Source organism: Cuculus canorus, chromosome Z (genome assembly GCF_017976375.1).
Source record: "Cuculus canorus isolate bCucCan1 chromosome Z, bCucCan1.pri, whole genome shotgun sequence".
Classification (NCBI taxonomy): domain Eukaryota; kingdom Metazoa; phylum Chordata; class Aves; order Cuculiformes; family Cuculidae; genus Cuculus; species Cuculus canorus.
The window spans coordinates 24,666,052-24,683,341 of NC_071441.1; the positions used below are offsets into that span (position 1 = coordinate 24,666,052).

Here is a 17,290-nt window from a genome sequence, read left to right on the forward strand (position 1 = left end):
TTTTAGTGGACCTCTTGCTCAGCACTTCATGGAGAACACATTTTGGCCAAATCCTCATATAGTTCACATAGTCATTTAGCTCCAGTAGTGCTATACCAGTGTGTGCTTGCGGAGGGTCTGGTCCTTCAATACAACTGCAAATTGTCTCTGCCTTTCACTGCACTGGAGTTACCTCAGCTTGCACCTGTTGAAAAGCTGACCTGTACAGTGCTCTGAGCAAATTGCATTTGGCATATGCAAGTCTTACTGTCCCTGGAGCTTGTATGATACTTGGGGTGGCATGTGCTTGCTCCCTGGGCAGCATGTTGATGGGTCACCCCTCTCTCATTCCTGCTGCAGGCCATTGAGCACCCAGAACTGCTGGACTGACATCTGCAGCGTGCACTGGAGGGTCAGCCTGTGGACCGTCTGCACAGCTACATGTGGAAACTACGGCTTCCAGTCCCGGCGTGTGGACTGCGTACACATCCACACCAACAAGCCTGTGCTGGATCATCACTGCTCCTGGAGGCCACGGCCAGCGAACTGGCAACGCTGCAACATCACACCCTGTGAAAATGGTACTTTGCTGAAAGGAGTGGAGGCAGTGTGGTGCGGGTAAAAGAAAGAAGGCAGAGCCATCTCTCGGAAATGGTATCTGACCCACATGGGCAAGCAGCCTCCACTCCAGGAATACTCATCATTAACCACCCCACTGGACAGACAGCAGAGTCCCTCAGGCAATGATACACCGGAGACCTTGCAGGGTTACTGCATGGTTTTCCAATCTGGAATACAAAAGCAGGAGCCTGCAGGCCTCAAAAACAGGCCAAATGATACCAGGATCTAAGTCCTAGGGGAGTTCAAAAACTGTCTTAATGTCTTGACCCTGGGTTGTCAAAAATGTGAAAAACACAATACAACACGTAGTCAGCAGGGGTGACATGTCCACACATTGTCTTTTCAAACGGAAAAGGCTGGCCAAAGTGCCTTTGAGCTACTCTATTGAAACTATTTATTTACTATTACTAAAGCTTTATTTACAACTTCATCACTGATTTAACATCTGACATGAAACTCCTAGAATATACTGGTAGGTGACAAACCGACAGAGTGCTCACCATGTTCTTCTTTGGGCCTTTGGCATCTTGAAGTCCCTGCTCAGTTTTCACAGAGACTTTGCTCATGCTCATAGTGAGGCCTCCCAACACAAGACTGCCTTGATCCCCTTCTAATTCACCCCAGCAAATGTTCTCAGGTAAGAAATCCTTCTTTCATTGCTTCATCACCATTTCTCCCTTTTGTTTCTCCTTTGGCAGTGGAGTGCAGAGACACCACAAGGTACTGTGAGAAAGTGAAGCAGCTTAAACTTTGCCAGCTCACTCAGTTCAAGTCACGCTGCTGTGGGACTTGTGGAAAGGCTTGAAGACAAAAGCGGTGAAAACGGAGGAACAAGGGGATCCAAGCCTTTTCTTCATTAAGGCAAGGACTTTTACAGAAAATTCAGATGGGATGGAATTATTTTTTTTTCATTTTATTTATTTATTTCCCTTAAAAAAGATGTTATAAAAGGACTCGACAAGTTTCCCTTTTATGAGTCTGGGAGACAGAATGCAGCAAAACATGGTCATGAGAGTAGACCACAAAGAGTCAGTGACTCCAACACCACTAGCGATGGACCTGAGAGGAGTGGGGAAGCCCTACATGCTTGCCTAGAGGTATACCAACAGACAGATAGGGAAGTGGATCAGGGTAAAAACCTAGCATCACATTGGACCACCACAATATGAAACAAATAATCAAACAGATTGACATGTCATTGGGTACTGGAGAAAAAAAAAAGGTTAAATTAGACATTCAGCGACGCAGTTTACAGATACTTCATCTATCTTAGACTACTTCAAGAATATAACCATATCATTTTGCTTTATAAACCTATTTGTTAGATCCAAAATTGGTTCCATTTTTATCTTTTTAAACCTCTCTCTCCTTCTTACACCATGCCTTGATATTATTTCAGTGGGAGATCCTTGTGATCTTTGAGGATCCCGTGTCTGGGAAGTGGAACAATGGTGTGTAATGTGAGTCTAAAACACATCCTAATCCTGAAACAGTCTAAATCCTGAAAATGTTCCCAGGATGCACTTATGAGGGGGAACTGGGATTAGGGCGGCTGCCCTCAGCACAGATGTGAGGTGACAATGTTAATTATTATCCAGGAGAAGGAGAGAAAGTATGATCTGCCATTGACAGATTGTAGTACAAATCTGCAAATGCTGTCCTGTAGAAAACACAGGCAGAAAATATAAAAATTGTTTGTGGTAACATGGGAAATTGTTTGCATTCTGCATCCTATTAACACATTTGGAGAAGAGTACCAGATCTCAGAGTTCAGCTGCTTTCAGACCTGGGGTTTTGGAAAGGAACTTGAGGAAGTGGGTTTTTCTATCCTGCTAACATGAAATCTCTGTCTTGTGGCAGTCAAGCTTTTTGAACAAGTAGTAGAAAAGAACTGTATTCTAATTTCTTGTGATTATTCCTACTCAGCTGCAACAGAGTGGATTCAACATCAGTCTCCAAGGGCTAATGCCAATAATTTGTAACAAACTTGCTCCTCTCCAGCTGCCTTCCACAATAAAAGAGGTGCTATATAGCAGCACATTTTAAGCCCATGTATAATACCTTGAAGATACCGCCAAAACAGTGAGACTCAAACATCACACCCGTAGCGTGATTTTGTTCATATTACTCTGTCTGCCAGTCTTTGCCCCTGGCCACCTGCAGTGGTTATTCATCCAGTGAAGTGCTTAATCCTTTTAGTTCCTGGGCACTCTGTGCTGCCCAGCAAAGGGCCCTAAAATTAGAGGAAATCTTAAAATAGGGGGTTTGGACATCATGAAACTTTAAAGGAGAGTTGTCTGGATATGAGGCTTTGGTTCAGACCTCCTCTTAATTAAAGGAATGGCTGTGGCTCTCCTGTCACCCTGCATGGGGCTCATGTCTTGTGTTGCATTAATGAAATGCTATTCAAGGCTGCTGTGTTGCAGCTTCCATAACACATGAATTGTTCAGCAAAACTGAGTCCCCTTTTGAGGTCAGTGCCAGGTTCGTGATATTTAACTATCTCAAGCTGGCTACTTCAAAACACATCTGGCAGTGAATGCTCTGAATACAATAAATGGGTCTTCAAGAAATAGTGTTGCTAAGCATCAGTGTAACTTTTTATTTAAAAAAAAGAATGTTTTTCTGTGTATGTAAATGTATATCTTTTCTGTATATTTATTAGGATTTCTTGTACAAAAAGTGCAATATTAATAATTGTACATTATTTTGTTCAGATAAAACTTTTTTTAAAATCTCCCCAGAATTTTATTCCACTAAAATCAACAGTAATAGTGTATTTCTCTTACTTTTAATAGCATTTGCATTTATTTGGGGATTTGCTTCACTGTGCACAGAGTGCTTTATAAACTATGACATGAGGGAAGGATGGAGTTTCTAACTTGGGAAATGATAATTATGCATGGAATGAAGGACAATTCCGTAATAACAATAATGATGACAATAATGTGATGGATATTTCTAGTACATAGTTAACAAAAAGCAGTATTGGGAAGTATTTTCATTTGTTTAATAGCAGAATGTATTCAGATGATCATGTGTTGAATAGTAGCTGTATAGCTGTGCATAAGATAAACACAAAGGATCAGATCTGAAGGGGCCACTGTGTTGTCTCTGTACAGTATGGATTTAATTTCACATGTCTGGCCTCTGAATTGTGACTTGACAGCATCTCGGTTAAGATAAAGATTGCTATTTTATGAAAAGATGCTTTCCTTCTCTAAAAAGAAAACGAAACAGCAATTTTCTATTTATATAACTTTTTGTACAAGTAATGCAGGTTGCTTATTTATCTACTGCTGTCTGTTTTGTTGTTTATTAATCTTAAAAACAAAAGCCAAACTATACACCAAAGCCATTGGAGTACTCTGTCCTTGTTCTGCATTATGGTAACAGCACATACCTGTTAGACAAAGTATACGTGATCTGCCTGCCTGGGGGGAAGAAGATGTCTGAACTCATTTTTACAGGCCTTCAGCTGTTAAGAGGCTGCACCCTGTTTTGGAGATCTGTTTTAATTCTTTATTTGCCTTGTTTTATTCTTTTTTGCTCATGTCTTGCCTCTGTTGCTCTTGCAGAAGTATAAAGCCATCACTGGTGGTCCAAGGATCATGGAACTCAGTGAAAGTATACTACTTTTTTTTTCCTGTGCAACAGTGTTTAAGGATGTCTTATGACTTTCATCAGCAACCTGTAGCAAGAAACAACCCCTTTTACTTCAGTCTCTCGTTATAGGTTGCTGCTGCCCTCACTCAGTAATCAAGCTTGCAACAACTAGAAGACTCAAGGGTATACACAGAGAGGAAATCCCAATAATGATCAGAATTATGGGAAGGGAGAGAGGGAAGGAAGGAGGGAGGGAGAGAGAGAGAGAAAGAGAAAGGAAAACAAAAGGCATTTTCTCTTAACCAAGACAAAATCAAGTTTTGAAAACTAAGCTGGTTCTTCTGCTGCTCTTGTCCAACAAATGGTAAAATGTCTCTTCTAAAAGCAAAGAGTGATTTTGCTCTGCTTTATTGGTAGTTTCCCTGGTATGATATTCCTGCATACACTTTTTAGACACCTACTCTGTAGGTAAATAATACCTCTCACATTATGTGAACACACATAGAGATGTAAGCTAGAAACCAGACCTAAGATTTCTAAGCAAAGGTACTGAAGACAGTGGGAATCCAGTCATTCATTTTGAGTAAAACAAGCTTAGAAGCTGTGTTGATGTAAAATGAACAGCAGGCCAGCTTAAGTTCTCAAGAGAATAATTATTCTGTTTTTATGCATATGGTTCTAGTTACTAGTCGAGTCAGAAAGCCTTCAAAAACTTCATGGTAAGCTTTCAGGCTTGTTTTCCCTACTAACTTTCCTCAAAGAAGCAAAACAGTTCTGCAACAAGCAGAAAAATGCAGTACTGAAAGGTTCCCACAGGAGAACTACTCCGACCTCCTGTTACATGGCAAGCTAAGTGCAGCTAAACTAGTCCAGACATGTATGTCTACATATGTGTCCTTAAAACCATGAAAGCCATAGGCAGTTTTCCAAAGTAACCTCTATCTGACAATTTTTTTCCTACTATCTGTCCATAATCCTATGGACTGCAATTGAAGGGGTGTTTTTTTCTTTTTAAGATATGATCCTTTTTGTAAGTTATCAAACAAAAAGCAAACTATCACCTTATTGTCTGTTTGGAGTCCAAACACTGTTTCATAAATATATTTGGTTATTCTATATCACCATAAGCTGACACCTCTATTGTAGAAAAAGGCAAACCAAGTGATTACTCTCTTCCAGATTTTAAGGACCATAGAATTCCTTGTAAGTTCTTAATGGTAGCTGTCATCAAGTCACTGACCATTTCAGCTAGTAATTGAATGAATGAAGTTAAGTCATTAATTCAACTATCTAATATTTAATACAGAAGCTTTCAGACTCTTTTGAATGTCAGATTTTCTCACGGACTACAAGTGTATACAGATGGGAAGCTCAGAACTGCCAATGCTAACTATGGCTCTGCATATTATCTGCAGACCAGTTTGGTAATCATTGATTTAACTATTACCTTCATCCTCTTGTTTAAAGGTTTATGTGTATTTATCAATAGTGTTAATGTATTAACTGTCACAGCTTTTATTGTGGAAACTAAACCGAAGAAGATGTCAAATACTTAAATTCACAAAAAATAAATGAGGGAAGGGAATATCAGACATCCTTTTTCTATTGTTCTTACACATTTCTAGCATTAAAAGCATACTGGTTAATCATTTTCATGTACATTGCTTTTCATCATCTCTACCCATCTCTTCTCCAGTCAAACAGAATCAAATCTAAAGCCTGGTCATATACATAGTCATTTTAATCAAATTTTTATATAAAATTTTCACTAAAACATTTCAGTTATATGCAGTCCAACATATTATTTGTCCAGATTTTTAAGGTAATAAGCGTTTTCTCAGCACTTCCTTTTCTGATTACAATACTTGTAAATATGTTATTTCTAAAGGCCAAATTCCTCTGTGCAGCATGTCAATGAAGCTACTGCAGCATCACCACTAAGCTCACACAACAAAAGCAACCCTGGTACCAAAGAATGCTTATCCTTCACTAGAGGCAGCATTCTTTTTTCACGGGGTGCCTCTGTGCTTGCCCAGATATGCAGATTTCCTGTTCACCTGAAAGACCAGGCATTTGGCTAAGTCCCTGGTTCTATAAGAGGGCTGGAGCACAGCAGGCAGGACTGCACCATCTGGGGCCCCAGCTGAGCAGAGCCTGGGCAGAAGAGACTGTTAAGTCAAAACTCTGTAAGCCATAACAATGAATAACTGCTTATTTGAGTTGCAGTTCTCTATCCTTGCTAACCCACTGCTTACCTCTTAGGCGAGGGGAAAAACAGGAAAAACAATGGTGTTGCCTAAGCCTTTAAGACCTTTGCAAGGAAAGCTTTATGTTTGTGTAGCTATAAGCAAAAGTATGCAGTTTTATGTGGTTGAAAGGGAAGGGGCCACCAAAGGATTGTACTCTGGCTACATATGAATACTGTCTACTTAAGCAGCAGCTGTATGTAAACAATTGCATACTAAGAATCCACATATGCTTAGAATGACATATATGGGTATGGGAACATGGGAAACCACTCCCACCTTCCACCCTCTAATACTGTGAAGTAGACTGCTGCTTCACTTACAAACTCCCTAGGGTCAGTGGCAAAGCACAATAATAAAACCTGAAAGATCACACTGAACAGGGTATGAACAGCTTGCTCTCAGGGTGAGGAAACAGGATGGAAGCGCCTAATGGTTGGGCTAAGAAGTAATTTTATTTGGGCTTCATGGAGAATTCCCCCCACCCTTTTAAACATGCTGCTTTTTTAAAAAATGTATGAAGTATTGGTTTAAATAAATAGTCCATGAAGTTGGTGGATGCTTGTTAAAACACTTCACCGACTGAAATACTGATGGAGTCAGTTTTCAACTAATAGCATACAACCTGATGATTTTATTACTCAAAAAGAAAACTCTTACTGTTATCAGCATATATACAAATCATAGCAAATCAAATCCAGCTGTGCAGGCAGGATCCCACAGGCACTTTTCTTTTTTAGTAGACAGTAAAACAGAGGCCTGCTTGCCCAGCAAAGCAGCACTCTCGAGCCCATGCGAAGGCACTCAGCAGTTCCACGTGAGTCCTCTTGTCTGTGTGAGGACAGGAGTCCGCACTAGCAAGCACAGTGCTAGTGAGCTCATGGAAAGATGGCCAAACACGTCATTGCCTTTTTAAGAGTTACCCTATTCCTTCCCAGCTGAATGCAGCCTAAAACATCTGTGAAGCAGACATGCAGCCAGATGGAAGAAGGGAAAATCAGGCTGTCCCAGAGCAGTATTTCCGCAGAACATCAAGAATAGAGGCACAAATCGTCAAACTGATGTTTCCAATGTAGAAAAGAGGAAGAGTCATAGAATCATAGAATGGTTTGGGCTGGAAGGGACCTTAAAGATAATCAGGTTCCAACCCCCCTGCCATGGCAGGGACACCTTCCACTACATCGGTTTGCCCAAAGCCTCAACCAACCTGGCCTCAAACATCTCCAGGGTGTTGTCTGGGCGACCTTCCTCTGAGAAAGACAGTAGTATAGCAGGGAGAAGAGGGATATGTAACAGGACCAACAAAAAGCAAGTTCTGCTGAGAAAATTCATTATGAAAGTTTCTTGTCCCAGTGAACACAGATGCAGTTCTCTGCCCAAATCTCTTTCCAACATCGTTCTCTCTGGGAGATCCTATTTTTGCCTTGCAGAAAGAGAAGGCTGGCTTTTTTGTACATGAAGTTCTGTCTCTGGAGTACCATGCCCAGGACCAATATTGCATCCTCAGTCCTTGCTGAAGCATACCACTTCTCTTTCAGCACTTTCTTCATAGCTCTGAAACACATAAGGTGCTTACATTTTGCTCTCTCTAGCAATCTGTAGCATTAGGTGGAGAGTTTTAGAGTTTATACTGGTAAAACTTTCATAAATTTTCTGCCTGTTCATATTTCTAGACCATAAATATATAACAGCGATTTTTTTTTGACCTCTCACCTATTGCCAACTGCAAATCTTCTCCAGATGGAATGACTGTCTTCTGCAGGTGTGAGGCACTGTGGGTTGCAGTCCTTGCAGGCACAGTTGGTTGAAAGGCTGACATCCTGCAAGTCAAAACTGAACTGATTAATTATCTCCTCCATTATTCCAAATAGCTTGGTTTCTTTAGGTGTTGTTTGGAGTTTTTTAACCCCATTGAGTACAGGGGAATAAAGTATTTTTGCTCAGCCTTTCCATAGGCAGGAACCACCATCCTGCCTGCTTCTTGGCTGAGCAGATATTCAGGAGTTTTCATGAAGCTGCTACCCTTCTAACATTTAGTATAGACGTGTATCCTTAGTTTAGCTTCCACGCTTAAGACTTGCCCAACAGACAGTGCTTTGCCTGGAATTTAGTAGTGCTGGTGAGTTCTCCTTTTCTGTGTTTTCAGGGACAAAGGAAGTAGCTGTCCCTCCATATAGGCTCTGCAGTCTAGGTTGCTGAGCACAGCTGACATCTATTGGCAATGACTGCAACAATTTATACCAGTGCATTAACCTGCTCTGACAGTGGCAATTTTGATCTGTCACTGCTTAGCAAAATCCTCCTTGTTCCTTTTTGCATGCTTCGCAGTATAGCTCCACTGGAAGCCCTTCTAAGCCTTGCCACAAAAAAAGCCCATTGCTTTCATCCTTGCGTTTTGGCTTTCGAAACACTGTTCAACAGTAGCCTTTGTACTTAGACCAGTGTTTAGGTATTCATGCATTAGCCATTCTTCAAAAAGAGCAATGAATGAGGTGAGGAGATTGATCACAGCTGACCTCTCTCTTTCCACCCATTTTTTCACTGACTAAGAAGTATTTTCTTGTGCGGCCTCATGAATGTAAGTCTAATGTGCTCCTCAAGACTGCTGCCCACTGGAAGCTGAGTTAAAGGCATGAAGGTTCAAGCAGTCTGTTAAGATAGGAGGAGCTGAAAAATAATGCCAAACATAGTCTACTACAGGTGAGTGAATATTTTACCAACTCCTGAATTTGTGAACAGTGACTAGATAGGCTGAGAATTCTCATGGAACCAAAGAATGGTTTGGGCTGGAAGGCACCTTAAAGATCAACCAGTTCCAACCCCCCTGACATGTGCAGGGACACCTCCTTCCAGATCAGGCCGCCCAAGGCCCCATCCTACCTGGCCTTGAACACTGTGATCTGTAAAGGTTTTCCTACTTGTTCCTGCTGCAAGCACATCATTTTTCATTGAACTAGGGCATATGTTTAGAAAAGGCCTCTAGACTGATATAAGTACTTCAAACATTCACGTTTCCAGATGGAATGCGTTTAGCTTGCAAGCACTTATAGAAGACTTCTATCCTAACGAGTTCCCAAGCTTTTCAGAAGTTTTAAAATAAACTTTTATAGAAGACTGTCTTCCACTTTCTCTTTAAATGCAGCCACGTTGGTGGTAAAACATAAGCCTTGGATGCAACAGGTCTATCTAGCTCTTAAGCTAAATACTGGGGAAACAGCCCAAGCTGACAGCAGTAAGGTAAGAGGAGGATTTAGTAAGGTAGAATGTGCTTAAGAAGCCAGTAAGTTTTGTAGTGCTAATGTAATACTTGTAAGCCTACAGAAAAACACCTTGGACACAGAAATGAACAGTTCTCTTCAGAACTTAATATTCTCCATATCCAAAAGGTAATACGACTCCAGCTGCTGGCTGAACTATAGCAACATATGATGAGTTCAAGCCTTTGGCATGTCTGGTGCCCCCTCTACGTCCTGCAGCAAAGAGCTTCTACTGAAAACCTTCCTTGTAAGCTGTCAGCCTAGAGTGGCTTCTTTTGCAACCTCACATCCAATAGCTGTCTTTTATCTGGATGTTATGTTTTTCATTTGAGTAAATGATCTAGAAGAAGCCAGTGCCTGGGAGGTAAGTTTATTTTAAGAAGTCTCCAAATATCGAATCAGTGACTGGTTTGAAAGAAGTTTACAAACCAAATCATGCTGTCATTTGTAGCTCCATGAGGCCCTGCTCTTTGAATCTATTTCCAACAATGCGGCATTACACTTTTCGTATTCCTTCACTGTCCACTTTGCATTCACTCTTGGAAGCAGGGACATAGAGACGGTGACCATCAACATCAGTTCCCTCAAAGACGTAACCGGGTGGGTTTTTGTAAGAGGCCAAGCATCTGACAACACCCTTTGGTGTGTAGCTGGTAGCATAGGTGGTATTAGCGTCTAGCAGAGCATGAGGTTTGGGGCCGGACCAGCCAGGTTTATAGTTCTTTGTAACTCTAAGCAGATGAGGCACATAATGGGTCTGATAGGTAGTCAAGCAATCCATTGGTTCTGCTGGGCAAGTCAGCTGTGGAGCATGAGTGATTGGTTTTGGCCTCTTGCACAGCCAAGGCTTATAGTCTTCCTTCATTACAGAAGAGCTATTGAATGCCCCAGGACTTTTAAGCCGGGGCAAAGATCTACAAATCTTGGCTGGCTTGCCATTTCGGTATTTGTAATCTATCTGGGTAGTGGTGCAAAGGTCCATTTTCTCCAGAGGAGGATGATATACATCAGGTTTTTTGGTGATTACAGGACATCGTGGCCAAGCTTGATATTTTTCCCGAAACTCAGTTGTAGAGGAGAAAGGAAGATCATGGTGAATCTTCACCCTGTATGGTTTTGCCAGCTTGGCTGGTTCACCAGCCAGCCCCTTGTAAGAAGTGTTGTGGGTAGTGAAGCCCTCGAATGGCTCTTCAGTGGCCTTGTATTTCTCATATTGATGGACGTAACGTTTCTCGAGAGGATGTGGCACATAATTCAGTCTGTAACTGGTTACATTCTCAAATGGAACCTTGTTTTTCTGGACTAGATTCAGAGGCTTGCAGCTTTCAGTGACAACCGGTCCCCTGTAGAGATAGTCATCTTGGACAGTGGTTCTGTAGTCAAACTTTTCTTCTGATGGGCAAAACCTGTCATTCAGTTTGATCGGCTCTGTCTTTGGCTCATCCCATTGCACATAGTCACCTGAAATATAAGAGGAATCCTATCTAAGTGCTCAACTGAAATTCCTTGGTGAGTTTAGGCATATGCCATCTTACTACTATTACATTTTCTAATGTAATAAATATTTGTTGACATTGCTATGATTGATATATTTTATTAAAAGGGCTGCTCTAGAATACATTATACAGTAGTGCACTAACCTCTGGAAATGTTTAGCGTCTACACAAAGAATTGAATAAAAATACTTTGGTACCCACTTGTTACTACAGAGATCATGAAATACAGTGTGTAAAGATTAAATTACATTCTCAGTCTTGCAGAGACGTTTTCTGCAGCTGAGTGGGTGCTGTCCTCATGCTCAGTTAACCAGAAATGTTGAAAGTGGGAGTGTCGTATCACTGAGTTCAACCCCATTCCTGCAGCTCTGAGGCTGGCTCAGAGCACAGGCAGAGTATGCCCATGTCTGCAGAAGGCTGTTCAGGTGTCTCACACAGTATCGCTGGGGCAAGGAGAACCAGATGTCCACCATTCCATTGTAAAGGCCAGGTTGCAGAGCTACACTTCCTCTTTATGAATACTTATTTGGGGATGATTTGATTTCTCAGCTGCACAGATGTGATGCTCTTTGCTGAGTTCAGGGTTTGGGGCTCATCTTGGAGATGGCAAGCTGTGCTGTGGGGCATCTCTTTGGCTCTTGTCTTTGCTCTCTGTGGTACTCCTGCTATCAATACTAGCAGGAACTGAGAAGGAGCTTGTAACTGTCTCCAATTCTCTCTTATTAGAATAAAATATGCTGGAATTTGCAAACCTAACCTGCACTGATCTAAAGTATTGAATCATATCGCAAAGATGGTCCCTACTACTTTCTGTCTCAATTCATGACTAAGAAAACATTTTAAGCAGCATTTTAGAGACATTCATGTCTTCTTCCCTCTGCAGGATACTGGAAAAAATACAAGGTAATGAAACTTAAAAGGTTTGTACCCCTTCGCCCTAAAAACCTATTGCAAAGCTGCCTAACTATCTGACCAGTGCTTCAGCTACAAGACCATAGTTTTTTCCCTTCCTCGTAATCTTATGCAACTTCCTCTAGAGAGCATTATGGTTACTGGTAGGAAGTTAAAATTAAATGGTCTTGGAGCAAACCCAAGGCTTTTTTTCTTTTCATTTTCCCTCCTTTTAAACCACATTGAGAGTCATGAGGCAAATAAGCTTCCATCTGACTCTGCGCAGGAAGGGAGTCCGGATTTCAAAGTACTAGAGAGTAAATGATACAATTAGGTATCAGGATATTTGAACTCTCCAAACAGAGGTATTCCTTTTGAAGAGTAGTGGCGATTGTACTGCACAAACATAATTACACAAGGAATGTGTCCATTACAACACCAAGGTGACCAAAGAAAACAGTAACTTTTTGCCTGAATTAGGTGTCTATTTAAGGTCCTTCTTGTTTAAATTGAATTGCTTTGCCCTGGCACAAGAGAGGAAACAGCAGCCACAGGCACCCATTGAGCACCCTGGCCATTGGGTGCAGAGCTGCCTTCGTGCCACTAATTAGTGTAGTCAGCTGAGAACATGTGCTTGCCTGTAGGTACCAGCATAGATATTCATTTTCCACTGTTGGTGCCACTGAAGCCCAGGCTACATGCCCTGCTACTGTTTTAATGCCCCAGGCGCTCCTCTTTCACCAGGGCAGTAGATGTCCAGGCACCACTGCACTGGTGTGGTGCTGACTTTTGTGCCCATGCCTAGGGCACATAATTTTTCTGGAGAGATGGTCCAGCAGCATGAACCACAAGTCTATATGGTCACATGTCATTACAGGGAATGTATTATATTATAAAAGTGTTAAAAAATTATTCAGCCCATCTCTAAGCAAGGGCTTATTCAGAGATCTGACATTTCAGATAACAACTAAGAGTTATCAAAAAACTTCTAGGCTAGAGAATATCTGCATTTTGGATGTAACAACCGTTTTTGCAAAATATTAAAAGTATGACAAGCAAGTCCATCTGTCTTCAATTTTAAAAATTTACAAGCTCTACACATTTGAAGACTACCTAAGCATGATAAATTTATTTTACTTCAAATAAGCCAGTGGTGCTACTCTTCCTTCAAAGTATGTTACAATTTTATTTTAACTCTAATTCTTCTCCCACAGGTATTAATAGTTCCTCATGCAGCACAGTCTTGAAAACATTAGAGGGTATAGGAGGGAATGGAGGATACAAACCATATGTTACGGGAGGGTTAGGCACATCTCACCATAACCAGTCAAGAAAAAACTAAAATTAGATTATGTACCCGCAGATGGATAGAAACAGCTACTCATGTAGCTTGGAAGAGATAAGAATTTTGAAACCTCAAATTGCAAGTTCACCTGACACTAATTGTGGTATGCAATAGCATCATCTTTGGGATAGGGTGTGTTTACTGCAAAAAAATATGACAATAAGTAATAAAAGGTTATTTAATACCAAGGCAAGATTGGTTTACATGCTGTTTAAATATTTGAAGTATTTTAATTATTTGAATAAAATGTTTCAAAATTTCACACTGGAGTAGTGATCAGTGTTTAGAGAGCAGCACAGCGAAAACTTGTACTTTTTGCGAACCCAGGCTTTTAAAAGGGAATTAATTCACTGTGCACCTTGATCTTTGAGGGTATTTGGATGAAGATTTCCATCTGCAGTGTTTTGGAAAATATTGCAAATTATAACCAAATGTGGTCATGATACATTTTATTAGAGCTCTGAAGTAACAATTAAGGTGTTGACCTAAATACTGATAAAAAAAAGTGTACATCTGGTTCAGATATAGAGAAGTTAAGGATATCTAAATACAGAAGGAAAGATGCATGCACTGTTTGCACAAAACAGTCTTTTTTTAATTGACACTGAATCTATACCAATGAATACCCTCCGGAGAAATTGCCTATGCAAAACAAAGTATTTAAGATTGTGTAAACGTGGGTGTTTTGAAGCTGTGGGTCATAGACTTCATGACTCTAGTCATTCTAAATGGACAATATTTCCTGGGTGCTTAATGTAAAAATTCCTGTTTATGCCACTGCAAACATGCAGCTGCAGTAAAGCGTGACTTTCATTTATTTCAGCTGGGTAATCTTAACATTGCATTCACATATCTTTTATTTCCTTATTTTCTTTATCATTCTGAGTTTTAAGGAAAAAAATTTTCTGTACTTGAAGATGTATGTGAATGCCAGCACCGATAGTAATCTTTTATATTTGCACAGAATAATAAAAATAATAATAATTAAAAATAAAATAGTTAAAAGTAATTTTAAGAAATACACAAATCCTCGCTGCCTGCCTTGCAATGTTAGCTAGCTGGAATGTGTGCAGAGGGAACACAAAACCCTCTGATTTTCTACTATAACTTGCCACTGAAACTAGCACAGTTCCTTTAACTGTGCAAATGGAAGTTTTCTCCCAGTGCAGAGGAAGGAACAAAGCCCTGCAAAGATGAAATGCCTACATCAAGTTACTGCTACTGAGAAACAAGGACATAGTTAGGTGCACAATTCACCTCTTTCAACTTGAGTAGGGCTTGAGTGCTTTGGGCATTTGTATGGAACCTATGTGTGCCTGTAACTCCCCTATAGGTCTCTTGCACATCCGTAGCTTAATTCTACGAACAAAAAAAAAAAAAATAAGGTCCCAGGGTTCATGACCTGTTCAGTCCTATCAAATTCTATATGTTTCAGATGTGTCTGAATCACTGAATGTGTGGACTAGTCCCGCATTATGCCAAGAGTATGTTCAGTATGTGCTGGGCCCACTTGCAGGATTTTACCTGGCCCTCCCTGCTTCTACCTAGGATACCTGTAGGCCTGCCAGGAATGCAAGGGAAGGGAATTCAGAGTGTTCTCAGTGCTACCACTAATGAGAGGCTGTATTCCCAGTGATTCATGTCTGTGTGGCTTCTGAAAAGCTTGTTAAAACATGTAAACAGAAGTAATGACAATTTGTCTTCTTGAAAAATGAACTACTGCTGAAGTCCTAAAGAAACTATAAGGGCACCTACTTTTGTAAGTGGTTCTTGTATTCATCTTGGTGTCGGGGATGTGTCTTGTCACAGGTGGGAGGCATGGAGGTACTTGAGAAATAGGGTAGGATTTATAATCTTGTTTATAAGTGGAGGTCAAATCCATAATCTCATCGCTCTTGACATGCTTTGCAGGTGGTTTAGGTTTCTGTGGCAACACTTCATGAGCTACGTAATCTTTCCTGTGGAGAATAACTTCATTATGTCTTTTATCTTATGGAAAAAGTTATCTTTCTTTTTCTGGACTCACAATGAAATAAATACTTCCCTTCTCTCCACACTCTGGAAAAAAAATCTGGATAGGATACAAGCAGTAATGAAACACACAATCCTCTCACATTTGGAGGCCTGGATTCTGAAAAAGGAACTGAGGCAGCTCAGGACAACCTCAGGCAGGCTGGGTTCCCCCTTCTCTCCACCCGGCAAGGTTAATAACCTCACACAGAGCTATCTCTGTTCTACAGTAACACCAGAAGACATAACTGCTTTTAAAAGCCCAGTAACTATAGCAAACTATCTAGTACATATGGGAAACATGAGAGAGGCTACAGAGTCCTTTCTGGACAATCTACCATACAGCAGTTCAGCCCAGGGCAGGGAGACTTTTTCAGCAGAACACTAGGTAAGGAAAGTAATGTCATCGTGGTCAGACAGTTTTTTCTCAAGTCATGCTGTAAAAGCGTGTTTTAACATGCTGGACTAGTGTTACTTAACTCCAACAAAACATTACAGAAACAAGATGGAGAAGAAAATAACATCACCATGTGACGTTCACTAACCTGAACCTATTTCACTGCCCACATCCTTCAGTACATGGCAGAGAGTTGGGTGCCTGGCACCAGTGTGTTGAGTCTTTGATGTCAGAGTACTTTTCCACTGGTGTGCAGATATGTTTACACCATTGGCAGCCAGCCAGGAGAAATGGTTAGTACAGGAGCTATTCTAATATTAATACTAGGCTTTGCATCTGGAGTGATGCTAGGCTGGCAACCGGCCAAGTCTGAGTATACTGTATTAGTTATGTGTTTCAGTAAAAAAAGCAAGGCTCTCGAAATTCTGGGTGGACTAGAAAGGAAGAAAATTCACACTGCTGAATGTTAGGTATTGAGGTAATAACAGAAATGTGGAAGTAAGAAAAAAATCCAAAAGCATCAAGAAGTACTTATTTAACTGTTATACATACTGTAGCGCCTTGGCAAAATTTTCTCCACAGTTTAAAGACAATGTTTTTTTTAAGAAGGGTCAAGAAATAAGAGCAGGCATATAGCATTCTCAATAGGAAGGAAGGAGGGCTCGGTAGCAGAGAGGGTCCTTCCCAAGCCACTCACAGTACTCTGCACAATTCCATGTTTGAAATAACCAAACCTGTTCCAGAGACAAGTAATAGATCACAGGCACAGAATTCTTCATCAGCATGATAAAGGGTTTTCTGGCATTAGGAGCACCTTTTCTCATTCTAACTGCTGCAATACAACAGAAACTGCAGTGGTCATTACAGAGGAGACATGGATCTGCTGATAAATCAATGGCAACCTGCGCTCAAGATGCTGTGGAAGATGGCACTGCCTGCAACTCCCAGAGTTTATCAAGTGGGGTTGCTCTTGCAATATGACACCTAACTCTCAATGAAGAGTTATTGGAGAAGGCTGGTGACAAGTCAGTGTTTGCTGGCCTCACAGTTCTGGCAGTTATTCTTATACTTTCTGTCATTTCATTCTTTCTCATGTTCAGCCGCACAGAGCCAAAGCCTTTAGCAACCCCCTGATAGATGCTGTCACTTTTCCACTAGGCCTTGATACTTTTATTCTGAGTGTGTTTTCTTAGCAGTGTCGTCCAGAGGACAGCAAGACTTGCTATATGATGGCTAACTGTTCAGCCTGTTTTTTCTCTTCTTACAAGGGTAGGCAAGTTGCACTTAACTGGTAGAGTGCATGCTCTGAAGAAGCAAATATAAGTCATTTCTGTGCTTTTTCACTAGTCCTCTTTTCAGAAGTTCTACTAGACTCCAGGAGTAACAGTGTACTATGGGAATCACTCGCCTTTTCTGAGCAAGGATAGTTTTGCTGATTAAAC

At 40.9% G+C, this 17,290-nt stretch overlaps 2 protein-coding genes across 8 annotated transcripts in view; one reads left to right on the forward strand and one right to left on the reverse strand.

Moving 5' to 3' along the window:
* The window catches only part of ADAMTSL1 (ADAMTS like 1), a 391,465-nt gene extending 387,569 nt beyond the window's left edge, over positions 1–3,896 (forward strand). For all 4 annotated transcript variants that reach the window (XM_054053917.1, XM_054053919.1, XM_054053918.1 and 1 more), the window contains 2 exons: positions 340–560; positions 1,299–3,896. In XM_054053917.1, coding sequence (XP_053909892.1) covers positions 340–560; positions 1,299–1,405 — 328 coding nt within the window. In that variant the 3' untranslated portion in view covers positions 1,406–3,896. The remainder of the gene's footprint in view (positions 1–339; positions 561–1,298) is intronic.
* A 152-nt stretch (positions 3,897–4,048) lies between these two features.
* SAXO1 (stabilizer of axonemal microtubules 1) overlaps positions 4,049–17,290 on the reverse strand; it is a 37,421-nt gene continuing 24,179 nt past the window's right edge. For 2 of the 4 annotated variants that reach the window (XM_054053932.1, XM_054053931.1), the window contains exons 3-4: positions 15,197–15,399; positions 4,049–11,170 (exon numbers count right to left, since the gene is read on the reverse strand). In XM_054053932.1, coding sequence (XP_053909907.1) covers positions 10,206–11,170; positions 15,197–15,399 — 1,168 coding nt within the window. In that variant the 3' untranslated portion in view covers positions 4,049–10,205. The remainder of the gene's footprint in view (positions 11,171–15,196; positions 15,400–17,290) is intronic. The other 2 variants (XM_054053933.1, XM_054053934.1) reach the window with 1 other exon arrangement.